General features: G+C 39.6%; 1 protein-coding gene across 3 annotated transcripts in view; it reads right to left on the bottom strand.

Annotated features, from left to right (window-relative positions):
• The window catches only part of RAD18 (RAD18 E3 ubiquitin protein ligase), a 66,272-nt gene that overhangs the window by 3,560 nt on the left and 39,640 nt on the right, over nt 1-23,072 (bottom strand). For 2 of the 3 annotated variants that reach the window (XM_075052846.1, XM_075052845.1), the window contains exon 12: nt 13,836-13,898. In XM_075052846.1, coding sequence (XP_074908947.1) covers nt 13,836-13,898 — 63 coding nt within the window. Of the gene's footprint in view, nt 1-730; nt 2,487-13,835; nt 13,899-23,072 lie in introns of those variants that run through there. The other variant, XM_075052844.1, reaches the window with a different exon arrangement.

Here is a 23,072-nt window from a genome sequence, read left to right as displayed (position 1 = left end):
GAAGGAAAGCGCATGGGACTCCCATCTTTAAACAGGCTCTCTTTGCCAGAGGCTCTTCTCGTTTATGGGCAAAGAATTTTCCACTGGAAACTCAAAGAAGTGTTTTCTTTTTAGTCATGGAGTTAATTTTAAAGAAAAAAAGAAGTTAAACTAGCCATATTTAAATTAGACAGCTAATTTCCATCATTCAACCTCAGAGCTTAAAATTTCACATAGTGTTGACATGAAAGATATTGCTCATCCATCAATAGCTGTTACTAATTAAGCATTCCTTATAAATGCACTTTTTTTTTATCATTTGCTAGGATGAATCCATCCTGCAGGGACTATTCACTTGGCTTAAACTGGGAATTCACAACTGAAAATAACAGCAGAAAACACTCAAATGCCAAAGTCCATGTCTCTGTTGGCTGCCACAAGATATACACTAAAAGAGATTAACAGGAACAACTCATATTTCAGAGCTCAGTTCAGCAGCACAATGGAAACAGAACTCCTGCATCTGAGACCATTAACCATGTCCAGGAAGGTCAGTGCAAATCCCAACACAATCAGATTTAGCCTGTACCTCTGGAGAAAGCATTGTGATTAAACGCACATAGCTGCAGAGCACAGAAGGAAGAGACGATGCATATGCACCCCGCTATCCAACCCTCCCCCAGTCCTCAATGCTACAAACCTTACAAGTTTCTATAATGCACAACGACTGAAGGCGCAGGCCTTTCCCTCCCAGCTGTACTCTCCACTCCCCGATTTCCATCCCCTGCATTCATTCAGTGGAGAGGATCACTCATTTTAACCTAGTAGCAGCTAAGGTTTTCAAAGTTAGCGAAATTAGATACTAACAAAACCTCTTTCTACATTTCACCTTTTTCTCTGCTGCAGTTCACAATTTTGCATTATTTAAATTCAATGCAAATGCTAAGGCTGAGTTTTGTGAAATCTCTGAGCACAGTAATGCATTGCCAAAGGCAGTCCCAAGCCGAACTAAAACGCACAGGCTAACTGATGAAAGGATTCATAAATGGATACACAGATGTTTTAAGAGTGCCATGATACAAATTATTTTTGTCCTTTAAATTAAGCTCTAAAGCAGCTGTTTTCAACCAAACCCAGGGGAGCTGTTGCTCTTTGTATCCATCGTACCCAACTCTTGTACATGGGCCGTATCTTCCATTCTAGGTCAAGGAAAATTTGCCTATCTCCATCCAGCTCCCTGCAGCTGTATGACAGAGCAAAGGCTAATTAAGCTTGGTGGTTAGGTCGTTATAAGCCTCTGATGAATGACAGTGGAGAAGCACACTCTTTAGGGACAGGATAAGACATGGAAGTGATACACTAACCCTTCTCCAGAGCACATGGCATTTGGCCACTGATGAATGAAGGATCTTGAGCCAGATGGACAACTTGTCCGATGCAGCATTATCGCCCATTAATCACCTTTGCTTTTCCCATCCTAGGGCACTTTGCTAGCTCGGGGGCACACAGCAGCCTTACAGTTCTCCAAGCCAGCTGGAGCCTTTCAGCTGCACCCACTGGTACCGAACGGCCATGGCCTTGACACGGAGTTTCCCCACAAACAAGACTACCTCCCTGGCCCCACACAGCCAGAGGTACTGCTCCCAACAGTCCCAGCTAGCGAATGAATCTGAACAAAATTAACTCCTGATGGTCTGCAAAGCACTTCCCAATGGTGAGACCAGTCTGGCAAAACAATGTAAGGGTTTTTCTCCAAAACTAACTGCATTAAATAAAGCTAATAATACATTAAATGCTTCATGTTTTTCCCTAAAATTAATTGCTGCACTTGCCCAGAGACATTATTTGGCTATGAAGAGCAGAAATATATACACAGACAAGGCTGTGAAGGAAGGGGTGTTTCTTATAAATTTTTACTTATTGAGATCTTCTTGTCAGGTACAATTGGCACGCTGGCACAGTTTTGGAAGAATTGCTTTGCTTGCTTACTAATGAATTGTTGAGGTCTAGCTTGAAATATCCTGTCTATCGGTTGACAGAAAACTGGTAAGAAGTAATTCCTGGGATTTGGTAAATTATTTCAAATATGATTATATAATTAATATACAGAAAGAATGCTAATTTGCTGTTTGCTATTACACTTCAAGCCTCTCAGTCTTGTTTTGCATTTTCTTCACAGGGATACTGTGAGCACTCCAGAGGACTCTAACCCTGCTGTGCTACTTTCCATGGCACTGTGCGATACCACCTTTACAAGGACTCGTTTATGCCACAGAAAAGCATACTAAATGATGGTCTGCAGAACTCCAATAGCTATGTCATGATAAGGAGTCGGTAATAGAATCTTCATTGCCACATGTTATGAGGAAGGAGCTGGACCACAGCAAGCACTTGCAGGCAGGCCAGGCAATGATGGTGCTGGTGTATGCAGCAGAGATGGACGACCACCCAGGTACTTGCAGCCAAGTATCCTAAACCCCGATGGGTTTGTATGGCATGTTCTGAAGCTGCAGAATGAAAATCAAAGTTGCATTCATCTGTACTGTTTTACGTTTGCTTTGGCACAGCACTGTTCTCTGTCTTAGATCAGTATTCTCCCTCCAGTAAATAAAAACCTAAACTTGATTACCTATTTAAATCCAGAGAATATTATCTCAAAGTATTTCCAAATGTCCTTGTAGCTTACAATGGCAAAGTAAACTCTCTGTAGCAGTCTTCATCTCATACCAAATATCCCGCTGACAAAATAATACTTATTTGAGTTTAAAGTGCTTGAGGACAACTGATTTTTATTTTTACTTCCATAAATACTTTTACAACCCTGCCTCTATTTATAAGTATTTCATTCACTTTATAGATGACCTTATACCTTTTATTATACCCAGATTTTGTTCTATAATGAAACATCCCATTTTCTACCTTTGTTTTGCTGAATTTAAGATAGGATGCAAACATTAGAAAAAATTAACATTGAATTAAATGAGGAATTAATAAATCATTTTCCATGCAAATAAAAAATTTTTAAAAAAGAAGCTGTAAAAATGGGGAAGTTAATTACAACTTCCACTAATCTAAAGCTTTGTAACTTACCACTAAGCCAGAGAAGACATAGGTCACAGAACTCTATTCCAAGAAATAACTGATTAGAATCAATCTAAAGACCCACCCTGCAAATACTATGCCCTTTGTCTTAACTGGGAACCACTCACATGATTTATAGCTGCTTATGTAAGTTTAGAGAGTGCTTAAATAAGATGCTTGTGTAATAGTGGAGCCCAAGAAGGCTGCGAGGTACAAACAGCAACACAGCTGCACCACCTCCACGACTCACTTGAATATCCAGACAACACACCACTCTAGCTAGATACCATCTGGACACCTCAGTGTCACTGTTGTTATGTATTTCATTACAGTTTTCTTACTTATTGAGCCTTTCAGTAATAAATAACTAATTCCTGGTAAGTAACATTTTAAGTTGGCCAAAGGGACAGAATCTGCACCCAGTACCAGCACTGGTGACTTCAGAGGAGTCTAAAACCAGCTTGTGCCTCAAATGCCAATATAGAATTTGCATAAAAAACAACCAGTAACATATCTGAGAAAACACACACCTGCACAAGAATCACTCCACTGAAGCAGTGTGATATTTCACCAGAGAAAAGGGTAATAATGTCCAAAAACATGCTGGTTCACGAGGTTCCACTGTACTATGGGGAACTTGTGGAGGATGCAAAATATTCAAAAGGCTGAAAAGGGGAAATAGAGCAGCTGGGCAGGGGTGACAGGACACAGAGGGGCACAAACCAGATCAAAACATTTGTTTTTCATAGAATGCCCCCCAGGAGGGTCAGCTATAGCAAGGCCTCAGCTGGAACACCAGAACAGTGTGTATATGGAACATTGTTTTTCCCTTTTCCTCCAAAGGAGGCTAGTAAAGTAAACAACTAAAGGGATTAGAGGCATAGGGAACATGACTTATAAGGGAAGGTTACAGAAACTGGTTTTGTTTCCTCTGGAAAAGATACGACCAAGGAGAAGTGGTAATAGTCTTCCAAAGCGTAAAATTTCTACTTCTCTCCCTACCAAGCTTATACATGTCACTCACTTTTCAGCAAAGAAATCACCCTTTTAAAGATGACAACAGTTAAGCAAATTATCACTAGGAAACTGTGGAATCCTGGCCACCAGACATCTACATCAACCCATTAAATACAGACCCAGCAGCCCCTTTCCCACCATCGCATGGACAGGATTTATGAAGAGACCAGATAAATGACTGGAAGCCTAGTAATTTAGCAAAGCCCATTTGTGTTCCCAAACTCCATCTGACATTGTTTTTACTATAGTTATGAGGAATACAAATGACTGCACCTGCAAATCTTGAGACAGAAAAATATTTTCTTATTCATCTGGCACCTCTGTGGGTTTGTCTTGACCTGAACTTAAGCACGCCAGATGTCAGCTAACACCTTCAGACAAGAACACACATATCCTGAAAGTCTGGGGAAAAAACAAGTAGTATTGCCAATCCCAACTACTCTAGAAAGCATAATATAGACCCCAAAATGACAGAGCAAATTAACTCCTTGCCTTCTAAAATGAGTCTCCAGCTAGTTTTCTCTAGCTTTCTCTAGAAGTGGAGAACAATTGTTGCACACTGCAGACATGTACTCATCTTGTTGCCACAGCACCCTTCTTTGGCAGGCAGCCTCCTCCACTGCTCCATCTGGAGCAGAGGTCCCTTCCTAGGGAGCAGCTATTTTTTGAACCCTGTGACTTGACTCACTCTCCTGAAGTGTAAAGGGTGCAAGAAAAAAACCAAATTCACTAAAAAAAACAAACCAAAAAACCCCTCTTTTGATTACATAATATGTAATTACAGTCACAAAAATATGATTCAGAGATTTGCATTTCTTCCCAAAACATCACTAAGCAGACTGATACTGTCATCTGCAGACACAAAAATGGGTTAAACAAGCAATCATTGCCTGGAGATTTTATTTAATAAGGACCCTTCTGAATGCAGGGTCCATGTCAGTGTAACACTACATGCTCATCAAGCCATGAACCTGCAAAGTCTTAGGCATTTGTATAATCCTCTATGCCAGCAACACACTGAAGTCAGAGCTCTTCAGATATATAGCTGTTTCCAGGAGCAGGTCACATGTGATTCAAATTTTTATGCCTCACCATTTAACACTCACCTGCATAAAGATGCTTGCTCAGGATCAGGAACCTAATTTATATGTGAAGGCTTAAAACCTTACTCTGTTTCTAAGCTTGTATTTAAAACCACTTGTCTGCCAATAAAAATTAAGTCACCAACAGCATAGACTAATAAATAAGTGTGGTTCATGGGGAAAAATAGGTAATGATTGGGTATACCTATTCAACTTGGGGAACGAGAGACAGAGACCATAGAAAAAAGGACTTGGTTGAAATGGCTAAAGGACTTGGCTTTGTGGGGCCAGACAGAGCTGAAGTAAATGCATTCTTCTGAAAGCAGTGAATCAACTGTCACAGATCAAGTGTCCTCCTAGAATGAACCTGGTTAATATACACTATCTTGCTAATGTGGGACGGCTACTTAAATAGTCTCCAGAAAGTTAAGAGTTAAAGGTGATTTTGATTGAGTTAGGTATGTTCTTTGCCCAAAGAAAAAGGAAGTCAACTATTTTAATAGCTAACTACAGAAGAGCAAAGGAGCATTTAACTCCAAACTGTCTTACAGTGGAATATTTTAAAACCAGGTGGAAAAAGTGTCTCCCCAGTGCATGGCTGAAAAGACACGCTGAACTAGGACAAAAATTAACACGTTCCCATCTTTGATATGCTTTCCATATCTGAGAGCTTTCTTTTTAAGAATTAAGGCAGTATTCAGAAGTCTTTCAAACTCTGCACAGCACTGTTAGGCATTTCAGAAGGTCTGAGCATCTACAAGCAGAAGAAACTCGGTGCTGCCCGGTACCTGCTGCAGAGACTGGTACAGCACAGCAAGCGCCCAAACCCGACCGGGACGCTCGTGTGTGAGGGGAAGGCACCAGCTGCCGAGCTGCACGGCAAGGAGCCACCGCGGCAAGGTGCCCTGCAAGTCAGGAAGCTTCTGGGAGCATAAGACTGATTACTTCAGGGGTTTTAAAATAGATTCAACTTTGGTTTACATTCATTTTAATTAGGGTAAGAACATTTTTGTACTCCTAGACTTTGCTCCACTGGTTACATGGCATAGTGCCACCAATATTAAAAACACAAAGCAAATGTACTTGACCTTCTACAAAAATGTGCAAATGTTAGTACTTTGGTAAGTCAGATCCCTTCCCATATCTTATGATGCATTTTGTAATACTGAGGTTTGCTTGTCCAGGGACAAGAAGATTCTGACTACATACTACACAGTCACTATCCCAATCTTGGGTCAAGTCAGGTACAGATATGTTACAATGACATTTCTAACACCCTACCTTCCTTACCTTAGGGATGAAGTGAACTTGTTTCTTACAACACCAAGGTACGCTTTGAGGTAGACACAGATCTTGAATTGTAACGGTGCACAATTAATGACAGACTGTCCTTTTTTTTTAATTTTATTTTCTCCACAGAACAAAGTCATACAGGAAATACATCTACCAGGTTATCATTTTTAGAATTTCATTAAAAGCTCTACAGAAAAGCTGCAACTGTATTTAGGAGTGAAACTGAGCTATGACTGAATGGCAAAGTCACTATAAAAGCCTTTCATCAAACCCCACATTAATTTTTAGGCATTCAGATCTGATACTGCCCCCAAGGAACTGACCCAAACCTGCAGTCAAGTTAGCATTATCCATGACCTATTTGATGTCCGCATCAGAGAACCACGAGACTTTCAATAAGTGCCCACCAAGAGGTTACCAAGAGCCTGAAATGCTGCCTCAATTTCATCAGATACAGAGCAATACAAACTTAGGTCCTTGGCCCAATTATATTACTCCATGGCAATTGGATTTATTACTTAACAGATGAGAAAAGCAAGAAAAAATGCTTTTGAAAGTTCAGAGAACATTGAAATTGTGCTTAAGTAAGTTTCAGGAAAGGAATGAAGTTTTGCTAAAAATACACTCCGAACTGCCACTAAAATATCCCTACACCGCTCCATTTGTGCACTTTTACAAATAAATAGCAAGGATGTCATATACAAATACTTGGGTGTATTTTTGAGCATTACTTTCTAATCTCTTTGTGTCACAACAAGACAATTAGCAGAAATGAAAAAAGACTCTAGGGAATTTACGTAATGTCTCAATTTTCATTAAAAGCTTAAAAAAAAGACTATTTATTCTAAATGCAGAATATGAATGTTTAGTGCTTCTTTATTAGATCTGTCATGTAAATGAAACGCTCAACAAATCACCATTCCCACTGAAAATGGCACAATATCTTGGTTCAGGACTTCATCTGTTCACACAAGGCTCTCGCTGCCTGCTAAGACATAACTGCACCTAGAGAAGCTGTTATGGGCAGACCAACTTCAGCTTAACACCTGAACAGATAAGAAGGGTGCTTTCAGAAACCAAAGCTATGGATTTCAATTGAGACCCAGCCATCCCTTCTCAATTTTACCATTTTTTTCATCCGCTCAGGGAAAATAAAGGGTCAGCATGAGTTTTAAGTTTGTTTTACATGGTCTAATTCTCTTTCAGAGACCTTCAGTCTGAAATTGTACGAAACCTGTAACTCTCCTGCTAAGAACACTGGCAAACACTAAAAAGAAAATGGTCTCAAAATGGGCAGTGGAAGGATCCAGTCCTGCTTGCGTTGCCCCAACACAGCACTGCAGAAACCATCCTGTGTTACAGACAGGAATATTGAACTGAGTTTTCCCACTGCAAGTGCCCTACCATGTGTTTGCCATCCATGCATTGTCTGGACATGCCACAGAAGGCACCAGCTCACTGCTCCTGCTGGGGAGTGAGGAAGGGGATTACAAAGCAGTGATCTTTCCCACTCCCAGGAATGCACTCCCTGAATGAAGTAAGGTAAAATTATTGAGCCACACTTTCACTGCTGAGCAAAGAGCAGCCTGTTCACATTTCTTCCACTGAAGCTTTAGCGTGAAGTTTAGCCTTTCCAGAGACACAAGAAACCCCACATTCAAACTATGGACAAGCACAAAATGGAAGATATTTTTTAGAAGGACTGAAAAATCACATTTGACAAAAATGATACATTTACATAAAGAAAAATATTTCAGCTAACAAAATGATCCTGCTTTTAAGGATCATACTCTAGAACAATATTGGCTTGTCCTTTAGTATGTGAAACTAAGAGCAGTAATAAGGATTTGCATCTAAATACCAAGAAAGTATAAAGAAATGTATTCTCAATGATCATACCTGTATCTAAATGAAGACACTTTCCCCTGGTCTTGCTCTGCAGAGCGCCTCAGTGAGTTTCATAACTAGACCTGTCACCAACAGAATGGGTACGTACTTACCTCAAAAGTGAGATTCTGTAGGACAGCATACAGTAATGCTTAGAAATGTTCGGTCCTCATGCCCTAATATCAAATAATGTAATTTGGGATTTTCACATACTAAAAGATGTAAAAGTCTGAATATGGACTATTTAAAAGTATTCTCATCAGCACAAAATGTGCACTTGAGCCTAAGCTACACAGGCACCATCACTACATCTTTCAAGCTTCAGCAAGAAACTTCAAACAGCTAAAGAAAAGGTATATCTAGTACAAGAGTTCAAGTTGGCCATTAGCTACAGGTTTTTGTTCTATATGGAAAAACCTTACTTCTGATAATACTCACCCACTGGCAAACATTTAATATAGTCCAGAGGCAAGAAAGCAATATAACTCAAAGCCAATAGTTTAAGTATCTGGAAGGCTAAACTATAATGCAACATAGGGCAAAGATAAACAACATTCAAACTACCATTTTCATAATGTGTCACTTTACAAAGAGCATCCATCAGCAGTTATACCTCCCCCCGTTTTTGTTTTTTTGTTTGTTTTCGAGAATTTGCAAAATATGACTACCCTTGAAGAACAAATTACTTAGGACACAGAATAAAGAGAAATCTCATTTAGTTTAAGGCTAGCTTTACTGTTTTATATTCTGCCCATTTCTAGCTTTGATGCCTACATACTTCCACAGCAGAATAGTAATTACCTTACATTCAAAAGTGTATTAAGACACAAAGCCAAAACCTGGAGCTCCTACGTTACTTGGTTCTCTTCTTTTGCAAATATCTGATTATGAACTCTTATAAAAATAAAGTAAGAGAGATGATATCTTTCTGGTATAACTCAACTTTTATAAAGTCTGGGCTGGTTCTGAAATATACCATCTGTCTATTCTTTGGTATGCTGGCCTGTGCCTTCCCGTGATAAGTTTGCCAAAGCCCTCACTTGACCCACCATGCCACTCAGCTTCCTGCAGGATACAGTTCTGCAATGAATAGAAAGAGTAACTTTCATGAAAGCTGCAGATCTGCTTTACTTAACAACCTTCTGCACTTATCAACTGGCCAAACTTTATTACAAGTCAACTAAAACAAATTCACCAAATGACTGAGAAGTTTCCTGGGTGAAGGAAATTATCAAAGAAACAAATTATTTTGCTATGGATACATATCGTAACTGATGTTAACATCCATTACTGCTAGGTAGAAACACTCCATTAATGAACTCTAGTACTGTTTTCATTATTGGCATTCTCATTTCTTCTTCCACTAGGTAATGTGTTTTTCAAACTCATGCAAGAAGCCACAGATGCCAAACCCTTAAGCCATAGCATATTGTCTCCTGTACTGCAGAAAATAATTCTGCCAATTGGCATCTCCAGAATGGAGCTCAGGGAGCACAAAAAAAGAAAGATTTGATTGTACCATCACCAAAATTAACTGCAAGTCACTATCTGCTGACAAAGAAACTATAGTCCACCATCTGCAAGTTTGGAGCTGGCAGTCTCCAAAGATATGAAAAATATGACTGGAAAGGTAAAGACTGTTATCCTTGCCATTCACTTTTACAAAATTTCTCAAAAATACTTCCAAACTGGATGTTTTTAACATGTACAGTAGACTAGCTACTACCTACAAAATTAAAGCTAGATGTAATAGAAGCCATATACTCCAGGCATTACATAGACAATTAAAATCTCATCAGAAGTATGTTATATATCCTCCTACAGGAAGCACAGAATCATCAAAACCTAAGCTTTCCCCTCAACGAAAGAGGCTGCAATGAATTCTTATAAAAAACACTGAGGAAGTACACAGTTCCCCATGGTAATTAGTTACAGTTCTACCATTATGTGCAAGTTTGTTTTAAAAATATATACCTCTTGTTACCATTCTTCATGCTGGTGCTGTTGCAGAACAATTCACTCCATGGCTGTTATCTCTTGATCTGCTGCTGAGCCCTCGCACAAACCAGCAGAGCCCCACAACATCCACGACTTCCAGCCCCATGCTCCACCACCATGCCAGAGCAGTCACTTTACATACTCAGAAGTTGAACTGATTGGGTACATTTTCATGCCAATGACTGCATCCTGGTAAAGGTCACTGGCCTTAAAAGCAAAAGCACACCAGCTCATGACACCAACCAGCATTGGACACCCTCACATCTTCGCTCTCATCAGGTGAAGTAATTTTAACAGGTACAGTTCAAAAAACTGGCAGCAGTTTCAACCAGACATTTTTAGGTTGCTATGAAGTCCCGGTCTGTCATGGATAAAGCAGGATGCTTGCTAAGTCAGCCACGTGAACACAGACATTCGCACGGTGCTCTGCCGCCAGCCTCATGAACTGCCTCTCCATGCAGCGGATCACTGCAGGAAGGACAAGTTTTCCAAGCCAAGTTCCTTCTCCTAAGGCTAGCCAACAAAACTGCTTCTGGCAGTGTACACCACATGCCATTCTTCCACATAACCAGAAAAATGTGTCTTTGACCTCCACCTGCAAGCACAAGCAGGAATCAAGTCCTTCAACAGACCTTCTGCTGGAAGCCTTCTCTATAGCCAGGGTTTCCAGCCCTCTCGGATAAACACCCCAGTCCTGACAAAGGAAGCACCTGTAATTTCCATTACAGTTTGAGTTGACTATTGCTCTTCCTAAATATAAACTCCTCCAAAAATGAAGCAGATGTATTAATTCTACAATACTGATGTGGTATTTTGTCCCAAATCATCTAACAAAAATCTGTGTTTCTCAATAGCCTTCTTAGACGAGTGATCTGAATTTCATCACAGCTGCAGTTCTAGTTTCTTTGCTTGGGGCCCTAAAATTTACAGCTCAGAAACTTTCCACAGTCCTGTTTCTTCCATTTTTTTGATCCAAACTGATTTTAACAAAAAGCCTTGAGACCTGACCAGGTGGATTTTTCCCATTCAAACAAATAGTCAAGCAGGCAAACAGCACAGATTGAATTATAATTTTAGAAAAATATACACATTTAATATCATAACTCAGGGCAGGTACAGAAGTAAAATGAAGCTAAAACATTTATTAAAAAAAATGAAAAATATTATATTGGATAGCCAAGAACAGCAATGCCATCCATTCCCTGACACACAAATGTCTGCCAGCCCCATGGAAGGAACCACGCTGCTTTCTCCTGGAGTACATCCAGCTACGACCAGCTCTGACCAGGCTAGCAAGGGGCTGCAGTACGATCCTCCTCAGCAGGAGTTAGCACAGACACGGTAAGCAAAGAACCAGGGTCACAGGAAACATGGCAAAAAGCGCCTGTCCTGTAATCTAGATGTAGCCTCAAAGTGTTAGTAGACTGCAAGAGATAATGAGCTCAGAAGCATTTGAAGCAACCGATGACAATGGGCATTACCAAGCTCCATAAATTCAGTAAGTTCCCAACTGCAACCAAAAGGAAATCAAGAAACCTCTTCTAACTTCTTATGTCCCCATCCTCATCTCCTCACTGCTGTCCAGCTAGCATCCCTCCCTACTCTGGTTTCCCACCACATAAGGCAGAAGCAGCTGTGGTGGCAGCAGCAGCAGCAGCTTCATCACGTGCACACTGCCAAGGAGGTGCACATACATGCAGCTGGCAGGGGCAGCTCTCGGTTGTCTTGGCTTCTCCACTCATGTCTTTCACTCCTCTCCAAACAGAAAAAGATGCACTCAAAGGGATAGACACCTGTTTTCTCCATTTCTTGCTGTGCATTTTCATGCCTCAAGCATCTAGTCAAGACAATGCAGGGAGCTGCAAGCTGCTGGTTCCCCTTGCTCACAAGCCCTCCGGCTCTGGTAGCCACAGTTCCACCTTTCCCATTTTGATCACAATTCAGAGCCACAAATCCTTATGGATTGGCTTTTATTCAGGAGCCCAACTCCTAGCAATCCAACTCACTGAGAAATAGCCAGCTGAGATAGAATACTTCACAGGTAATTGATAATTACGCAATGAGGTGGCTACCAAGGATGTTAGATGATCCCTGATCTCATGATCCCTGCCCCCTGTTTATCAGGGTCATGCATAAATCTTGTAGCAGATCTAAAAATATCTGTGAAAGATAGCTGTAGCTGCTTACTCTTTGATACATGCAGCAGCACCAGATCATCACCAGGGTAATGGGAACTAGCATCTGCAACACGTACAACCAAGTATTGTGTACTTTACTGCCCGTCTCAAGGAGTCACTTGCAGGTACTACAAAGTGCGCTTGCAAGTGTCCTTCCCGTAAACACCGCTCACCTTCCCAAAGCGATGCCTCCCTCTATGAGAAAGGCTTTATGATTACTTTCTGTTTTTCCAGTGGTGCACTCTGCTGTTGACCTCTGACACCACTGTAATCAAGGCCTTATCAGTGCTTCCATTAAAGCTCCTCAGAATCCATTAGGTTATCTGAACACGTTTTAAGAGAGTTTCAAATGTTACTTCTGCCATTAATCATGAATTTTAAGAGCTGTCACAATCTTGACCACATGTGTATGTAATGGATAATAGAGAAAACTGTCATAAATACTCTTTAAAAAGCAGACTATGAGAATTAAATGCAGTATGGTTCAAATGCAGTATGGTTCTCATCATGCCCCTAAGATCAACTATCAAAGTGGATGTGGTATTTGAAGACAGATCCCAGATCAAGCCAGTTTCAGCTGCAAGGGTAAACTCTACTACTTTTGCAGACTCCACTAGTCTTCGTTCCTGTTTCTTTGTATAACTACAGAGCTTTTCATTTGGTCTAACACTACACTGTTCCAAATTTCACTATAACTACACACCTTCAGCACCCACATACTCTCCATCTTCATGTATTTCATTTGGTTACTTCAAGAATCCTTGGATGGTTTCTTAGTATTTCCTTGTACAACACCTCGTGCAGCCAGACCCAAATTTTAAATATTACCACTATATATGAGAAGGGAATTTTTGGTTTTAAGAAATAAGATGTTAAGATCTTAAAAACAAGGAAGTGCTCTTCTCTCTGCAAACAGAAGTAAATCAAAACAGATGCTGCAATTCCAGCACGTTCAACTTGACAGAGATGTAGGTGAGACTCATAACAATGTAACTTTAAATACAACAGAAGATCAGATTCTCTTAATTTTCCGTAAAAATGAGTTCCCTCATTATTTTTTTTCTTTTTCTTTTTTTTAAAATATATATTCATACTCAAATATACCTTAGAACAATGACTTTCAGTTGGTCATCTGTGGACCCTTGGAGTGCCCAGGTATTATTTTCCAATGATCCAAAAACGCTGACCAAATTTTGTCTCACACAACTGTGGAGATTCTCCAAGAACCTAACTTTTCAGAAGCATTTGCTTCTCCTGCAGAAAATGCATAGGATTCCACCAACTGGAAACAAGGACTTTACCACTCATATATTCTACTTACTTGTCAGAGGATTCTGAACATGTCTCAGGCCCTTGCAGATCTCTCAAAATGTCTGAACTGGAGCTGAAGAGGAAAATAAAACAGATGTAAATTATTTTAGCAACACCTACAGCAAAGTAGGGCTCTACTTAGCAAAGGCAGTAGAATCCACAGATGAGACATACCCCTCCACACAGCACTGGCAACAAGAAATAATTTCAACCAACAGCACAGTCCAGAAAGTTCTGTCTGCATCACACGATTTTCAGAGGTATTACTGGGTCTCAGTTTCATTATTTAATGTACAACACAATTCTCTCTGTTCTGCTTGTTGGTAATGACAATATCTTTATACTCACAGGCACCAGACAATTTATCTGGAGAGGATTTGAAAGATACTTCGGTAGGTAAAGTACAATATTTCAAAGAGTAAAGGTGTTTTCAACCTCAAAATTCAAGGCTTAGGTGTAAGTTTAGATTTTGACCATAACAAAAGAAATTATCAACATCAAAGAAAAAACCTTGACACCGAAATTGTTAGTGACAAAAGTCCAAACTTCCAAGACTGTCAGCAGATCCAGATAAAAGCCAAGTGAAACGCGCTTTGCCAGCCACCACAGTAACTCATTGCACGAACAGAGGTAGCTCATTTTGAGCTGCTTAAAGCAAGTTTTCCTTGTCAAACCTACCTTCCGAGGAAAAGGCACAACCTACAAGAGACAAAAGCATGCTACAGAGGGTCATAACAATCTTCAGCTGCTATCTGCCCCTGAAGTAAAATGTTTTTGTTCTGTGGTTTGATCACATATTCTGAAAAGAATACAACTGACCATTGAAAGACATGTTTCATAAAGCTATTTATTTCTTAATTAAAATAATCAATTTAAAAAAAACTTTAATGCATGCTTTTCTTAGACAAAGTTAAAAAAAGCATCTCAGTGCCCTGGATACTGCAAATTGAGGTGAATGAGAATTGAATCAAGCTAGATACATTGCAACTTTTTTTTTAAAAAAAAACTGCTTGAAAAGACTATTTAGGTTTTAATCTTCAAACATAATTTTACATTCTAACATGACAAGGAAAATATTTCTTTTCTAAGTCAGTATTTATATACTTACAATACAGAACACAACAGGTCAAACTCAGTAGCACTGCTGGACAGCTGAGAAGCTTCAATGTAAAGGATTTAAGATGGCAACTCAAGATAAATAAATAAATAAGAACCATCCTACATCATGGATTTTGTGGCAATAAGCTACCAACGTGGCTAACAATGGAATCACGCAACTCCTGTCAATGCTCAGCAAGCTTTCAAGCTGTTGCAGTAATAACAGCCCAAAATGCCATCCCAGACTGCTTTTGTAAGAGCAAGCACATAAATGCATAAAGTCTTTATGGTTATTTTGTTTCTTTTAAACACTTAGGCCTACATAAAATTTAAATGTATCTTTAAAGCTTTTCTAGTAGTGAAGAGTTACACAATGCTCACAGGACTAGAGGCGAAGCACCCATCTGCAAAGCCGAAGAACCGCTCCCATTGCGGAAATTAGGGGTTCACGTCAGCTGCTAAAGGAACCTGTCTACGGGATCTCCTCGAGGCACTAACGCGACACGGTTGCTTACTGTGCCCTCAACAACGATGGAGCAGAATATTGCTTGCTACATTTGTATGTATTTTACAGTAGTCACAGAGGCTACTTAAATTGGTGTATTATTAAATTCAGCTATCACTACTGCATCAACATTGGAAGAATCCATGTGTGTGTAGATATATAAACACATGTACATACACACACACGTATTTATTTAACTACAGGTATGAGCTCAGTGACATCAGACAGACCTCTTCACTGCTCAAAGTTAAAAAAAATCCAAACAACTAGACAGATGATTTCAGCCTGTATTTTAAATAATAAGAAAATTTTGTCAGATTTCAATAAAATCTGAATTAAGTGACTACAATACTTGGTGAATTATTGATCAATAACTTTTACTGCACGTTCAGGCTCTGTGATATAAACTATTGTAAAGTTCTCAAGCATATGCCAAATTGCAGGGTTGCAGAAATCAACTAACAAGTTGGAAAATGTTGTTTTCTGGAAACTCTCTTTCATAAAGATGCCTGTCAGCTCAAACAGTCTGTACGTTATTGCAGAAATTACATAACAAACTATGTTACACAAACAGTTGGGAGATTTTAGTGTAAACCATGGGACAGCAGTTGGATACCAGTTCTCTTGGATTTACTTTAAAGGTTTTACAACAAAATTAATCCTGTTTGTTAGAAGACAGCAGACATAAATTGTAAAAATACATCCCCCAAGTCATAACTTTATACACAGATATCAGTGCATTTATATGTTTGTTCAAAGCACATATTAAGGAAAACAGCCCAAAACCACTCATTCTCACAGGACAGATTCCAGCACGGCAAAGCAGAGTCCTGATAACATGGACAATTGTTGAAGTTTACAAATGGTATTTCTGCCAAAAAAAGTTTTAACAAGCAACTTGTCTCATACTAGAGAGGTTGTCTTGGTATAGTAGACCCACGTAGTGATTTTACTAAGCACTTTTTAAAGGTGGAGCCACATTTCCAGTCCCTAAGACTAGGGAAGGTGAAAGCTGGTCATCACCCATTTCAGCCCCAGGAAGCCCCAGCACACCTCCCAGTGCAGGTACCACAGTCTGCTGCCCATCTTTACCATTTCAGTATCATTTTCACTGGAAGAAGACCACTTTGTGCAAATATATGGTAAACAGCACTCCTTACCAAGACCTAGAGATGACTGTCTTTGCATTATCTCTGTTGGAGAGTTACGAATGAAAAAGCAAGAACCATTTTGTATACAACTTCCATACCCCAAGCAGGACAGAAGTCTAACATCTTGGCTCATTACCTGATTTTTGAGAACAGGAGTCAGAAGTTCACTGAAACACTTAATATTCAATAACATATTGCATCATTAGAGAGAAGATAATAATTCAAACAGGAGAAGGAATTTAAACCCAAATAATGTCATCAGGCAGCTGACAAGGCTCAGGGTGCGTTAAGAATGCTTTGGGCATACCCCGATCACTCAAAGAGAGCCCTTGGGGTACAACATCTGGTTTAGGCAGTCAGCAGAAGAGTGCGTTGCTGGGCTGCTCCTGCTCACCACACAGTTTTCACTGTCACCCCGGGCTCTCCCGACCACACACACACTTTCGGTGGCTCCCAGTCCCCCTGCCCACTGCATCAGCGCAGCCCGCACTACGGGTTCTCCATGCCCATGGCTCAACACCAGTGCCTCTCATCAGCCTGGATCTCTCCCAGAGACACCAGCCAGCATGTCCTCGCAGCAGGAACACACCGCATCGCTTCCACCATCTGAACATGCCCTACGTTGAGCTAGGATTCAGCTGCAGAGATCTCCTCACCCTCAGTGTAATGCATTAGAAAACAACAGCTCCTAGGACACACTGGGAGACTGGGAATCAAGTGCAAAAGTACTTTTTTTTTTTAAAAAAAGCTTTTCTTAAATAAATTAATAAAAATGGCATGCAACTTTTATAAGGTGGCAAGATTCTTTTCATCCATTACCACTTTGTCTCCTCCTGTTGCCTGTTCTCCCCTCTGAAGTAAGATTCATCAGATGTTACTGTGGTGATAACTATAGAACCACCAACAGGATTTCAAGGGAGAAAAACACCACCAGATTAGATCAGAGAAACCTTTAACACATGCACATTTAGTCATAAAAAGGAAAAAGATACCAAAAATATACACAAAGCGCTGGTGCCATATGGAGAAAATTATTTTGAAACAAAATCAATTTAAAAGTTTTGCATGCAATTTTAGAAACTCTTCAATGACTCCCCAGGAACTTTCATGAACTGCAAAATAAATCTGTGGAATTACAAACATTACCCAACAGAGCAGTCTTAATATGGAAACAAAGTCACCTGAAATTAAAAGCATTTATAGGGAAAAATGTTTTATCCCTGCACCAATTATCAATACCACTGCTTACAATAACTGGAAGAGGAACAGGCACAGCCCAAACCCCAGCCCCATGCATGAGTACTCAGGCAGCCATTTAAATTTCTTATTTCAGCACCAAATCTAATACGAAATGTTCAAATGATAAACATGGTAAAACACGATGTAAAAACAATGGTGGACGGGGAAAGTTTTGAAGTCCAGCATTTTTTTTACTCTCAAAATTATAAGTTCGTCAAAAACTCATTTTCAGTACACAAACTGGATGCCCAAGAAATGAGTTATCATATTTCTAAAACCTACTCCAATGTTCCAGTTACATTTAAAAAAAACAAGGCAGGGGGGGACACAGGGTGCTATTTGTGTGCTTTTAGTCCACTAAAATAGAGAAAGAACAGGTTTGATGCCTGAACATGATGTACTTCCTTGCCTTGAAAAATGTAGCGTTATTATCATTTATCATCAACTGTGTTTGTCACAAGCAAAACAATAAAAGTGAAAAAACTTGGCTAACACTCAGAACAATAAAGCAAGTTCATAATTTGCATGTGTAATTCACAGTCTATGCCTACCAAATTATTTTAAAACCGAGCACAAAATGTCCTAGAGTGAGTTACCACCTTAGCCTATACGCATAGATGTGAATGGGCTATCAACTCAAGAGTAATCAGAGTCCCCCAGCAAACCAAATCAACTCTTATGCCATAATTGCATTGAGAGACTGAGCATATATATATATGTAACTGTACAAAACCAAACTGCAGGGTTATGAACTTTCCAGCTGTAGCTAAAAAGCCCTTTGTTTCAGAATTTCTTCAAACAATCCATTGTTCCAAGCCAGTCACTCAATGAAACAGTTCTCTCTTAAACATCAATTTCTTTTACAAAGACTGAACAATTGCTTGATTTTGAGTTGAAGTAATTATATACCTTTCTTCCACATGCAGGGGAAAAGAATTCTTTGCAAATTAAAAAAAAAACCTTAAATATGCCAGACAGTTGAAAAACAATTATCAAAAACCAGTTTCAACTACACAAAAGAAATTTTGACCAATTGAATTAATACCTTAAAATAATCCTTTTTTTTTCCCTGAAGAAAACTCCTAAGCTCTTCTTATCACTGAATGATTAGCCCTTAAACCAAAGAAAATGAATTAAATAAAAAAGAAATGGCTACCTCATTATGTATGTTGTTTCTATAAATTTTAGCCTAGGAGGACCAAAGAGATCACAGAATTTAGAATGGTTTTGTTCATTTCTTCAGCATTTTCTGCCTTTTCAATACCCCATAGATACCTACCTATACTGAGGTCAGACAAAGCAAAACATCTTTGGACATTATTCAGACTCCAAATCCAAGACAATTTACCACAAGAGGTTTTCTGTCCTCTTGTTTATTAAAGGTCATTATTCTATCCTAAAATTTTACATATCAGTTCCAGATGAGTAAATTTTTATAGCAAAACCATTAAAGTCCTGAAACTTAACTGCTCAAGATGCAATAGGCTGACAGACAAGGTGACAGGGTGCGAAGAGGTTTCATTTCCTGGACTTAGTCATGTCTCCACATTGAGAAAAGTGCAGCTCCAGCGACTCGGGCAATTCCCCAACTCTGCCTCACTTTTCTGCAGGATTAGTTTCTTCTGAGCACTTATAGACAATCAGCCAAGAGTAAACTATTCCTTTCTTGACCATCATTTAGATCTGACTGCCACCCCCCCCTTTTTTTTTTTTTTAAGATAAACATATCACCTTAAAATAGAGACAAAAAAGCTGACGTAAGTGTGAATAACATGTCTCCTAAAAATGAAAGGCGCAAATGTCTCTTCGAATTTGTTTATTTTAAGGCAGATTAAGTTCCTTCTTGGCTTCATGGTGAACAGCCAGTGTCCTTTAATCAGTCCATCTAGTCATGCATTATGTACTTAGCTCTGGCACGTACATTGTGCGTTTTTTTCCTTAATGCCAGCATAAGAACTAAACTACAGCCTGTCTCATTTTACCAATGTCACTTGAAGGTGAATGCCCAGTCGCATGGAGTGAGGGAAAATGGTTTTATCCACCTTGCAATCCTGCTTCCACTTTGACCTGCCTGTGATAAATAGTATGAGCTTGCTGCTGGAGTGGCCTTAAATCCTGTGTAACGTCCAAGATTAACTATTTACTACAAAGTCTTCCCTGGCTTCGCAGTACCTCCCCTTCAAACCACACACCGCTGGCACCACTGAGCATGGCTTTTTCTTCCTGTCTTTGGAGGACAGTAGGTTTGCCAGCCTCGGACCTTCCCCAGGACTCCCCATGGAGGGCTCTCGTCTATACTAAATATTACACAGGTTCCACTGTTTCACTGTTTTTCTTGACTCTTTCCAGGCTTTCTTGGCTTTCAGTGGCCTCCTCTGCAGCTCGAGAGCACACCTTTGAGGCTCTGCCTTTAGAAGAGGAAAAGATCTGCTGGATCTATCTTAACTGCTTTCCTTAGGATTCTGGCCAGGAGATGTCCCAGTTGGGACATCTAGGCTAAAGCACTGGAGAGCCCTGGTGTACTCACTTCTGTTTTCAGGGCTCAAAGATGTCCAAACCCCATGGCTCTAGATTAGGGACTGATGTCCTTCTGGATACATGCCATATATAATCACTTTCCCCCATACACATCTGAGGTCATCCCCTGTTACTGTTTGAAATTACTTCTCTGGGACTGTCTCCACCATGCCTCATAGTTCTTGGCCATTTGTTAACGGCTCACAGTTTTTGGAAGAAAGCTATGAATCAACAACATAGCAGAGAATTATCATCATCCTTCCACAATGAACCCATATTTGAGGCCAAAAATCAAGTATTAAACACTCCTATCTAACATTGTAATATACATCATCTCTGAGCCAAAGTGGCTCAAGATTTATTAAGTTAAAAATGTACTAAAGAACTGAAAAAGGCAGTTATTCCCCTGCTCAACACATTTTCATATACTTCTCTCATTTGACAGTGATGGCCAGCCTAGGGATCAGGACAACACTTTCTTTAAACTCAGACTGAAGCAACTGCCAGGGAACAGCTTACACAGCTTTTTCAACCGTTCCATCCCGTCAACAGTCTCTTTGACAAACTGATGTCTACTGAGAGGTTTTCAGAGCATTTCTGCCATCCAGTGAAGTCCAGACTAACTGAAGCACAGCTCCATATTGCTACCTCTTCTTCCGCTGACAAACTAAAGCCCAAATTCTGCAAAGCACATAAATCCAAGAAGAAGTGACCAGCTCAATCCAGATCTTAGATCCTGATCAGTAGCTCCTAACCTTAATGCCAAAAGGCCCCGCTTATTGCAAATGAGGCCCCTTACTTGGGCATGAATTTCACCTGGCAGACGCTGCAGTCGCTCCGTGTATTCCAACAGCAGAGATTTATACAAGCTGCGGATATAGCACTTTTCCACCAAGATTTCAAAATTAAGTCACTGTGTTTCAGTATACACCTTAATATCTCAGACGAGGCCAACAATATGTATTGTCTACTGTTGCAAGTCTTTCACTCTAGCCATCAAGAACCGGCACTTTTCTTCTAACACAAAGTTTTAAAGAGAAATAATTTGTTTAAAAAACTGAATATTATCCCCATTATATAAAATACTTTAAATAGAATATTTCCTCTACATACTTCATTAACTGGCTTAGCATTGTCCCACCTAGTTTCTTTCCTAATTTTCCTATCATTTAAGTATTTGCATAAAATTTGGCTTCAGTCCCAGAAAGTAAAAGAACGCAATGGGACTATTTATATGGAGCACTAAAGTTCTATGAAAGCTTTATGTATGACTTCATAGCTTTGAAAAATTATCCTTTAAAAGTCATGGCTTTGTTTTAGAGTTTACCTCTTAGGGATATTTTGCTCTCTTGGTGGGATCATCAATGTATGAAGACACCAAACATGTTTGGGTCAATGCTATAACCCCCATGCATGGCCGGCATCTTTTTTCCAGCAGGTGTAAAAATTTTCATTTTCCCAATTAAAGTATCAACTTTTGAATAATATCAGTACATCAGTGATTACTGTACAATGTATCAATTTCTAATATTGACCAACTGCTCCTTTAGCAAATATTGATATGAGACTGACAAGAGACAGAAGGTCTTATGAAGGAGAAAACATAAAAATCACTAATTTACTTGCAGCTTCTTTTTACAGAGCAAATATTTCAACTCTCCAACTTCAGGATTGTTTTGTTATATCCTATATGCTGCTCAAAATCCTAATTTTTCTTTTAATCCGTCATAACATCAGGCCTCCATTTTGAAGTGCTCGCTTCCTAAAAACACAGCATGCAGATTTGGACTTCCAAATATATTTCAAGTTTTGACATTTCAATGTGAAAAACATTTACCCTTGTCAAAGGATATCCTCTTATTATCAGAAATAAAATACAAGCCTCAGAAAATCATTACTTGGTACAATAGCACAATGCTACTTAAACCCTAAAAATCTAAATCATTCTTTTTTGATTTGTGCTATATTTATTTCACTACAACTAACAAAACATTAACCCCATGGTAACCATAGAGTGACAAAATAAATCTCTTTCTTTCATGCCGTTTATATGACTACACCTACTTTTTACAGTCCCTGAAAATCTTGCCATAATTCAGGTCCATTTTGATTATACCAGAAACGTGTAAGCAGCGTACTGGGAGTACGAGCCACAGTTCAACATACAGAACTCTGCAGTCCAAAGCTAGTGTGTAGACATGGTAGAACCTGACATTTCTCAAAGGACCAAAGACCTGGGTATTGCACTGGGACATCAGGCCTGCTGTTTTTTCGGAGTAGCTATCGGGAACAGAAATAGTAAAGACAAAAAGCACATTTCATTCTTTTTCATAAGAGTTCCCCCACATCAGTATTTGGAGAGGGTTGATCCCTGTAACCTTTGTTTCCCAGAAAACACAGGAAAGTGCACTGGAGTGTTCTTCAGAAAGGTACAGTTTAGCATAAGGAACACTATGGCCAAATGAGAGGGGCCTTCCATGCATCACAAGGCATCATTTGTCACTTTAGCTAAGCTTTCACTGTATTATTATTGCTGATTTCACTTCTTTTTGAACAGAGTATAAAAACAGGGCTTTTGATGTAAAGGATGCGAATCTACAGTGTGTAATGCCCTACGGCACACTCCAGATCCCAACTGCCAATCAGTTGAGTTTTATACACAATATAATGGAGGGGGGGAGGGTGGTGTTGGTGTGGTGTCAAAAAAAAAAAAAAAAAGCCAGAAAAAAAACCCCAC

Source organism: Buteo buteo, chromosome 21 (assembly GCF_964188355.1).
Source record: "Buteo buteo chromosome 21, bButBut1.hap1.1, whole genome shotgun sequence".
NCBI classification, from domain to species: Eukaryota; Metazoa; Chordata; class Aves; order Accipitriformes; family Accipitridae; genus Buteo; species Buteo buteo.
The sequence above is the reverse complement of the archived record's forward strand: the minus strand, read 5'-3'. Positions and strand labels throughout refer to the sequence as shown.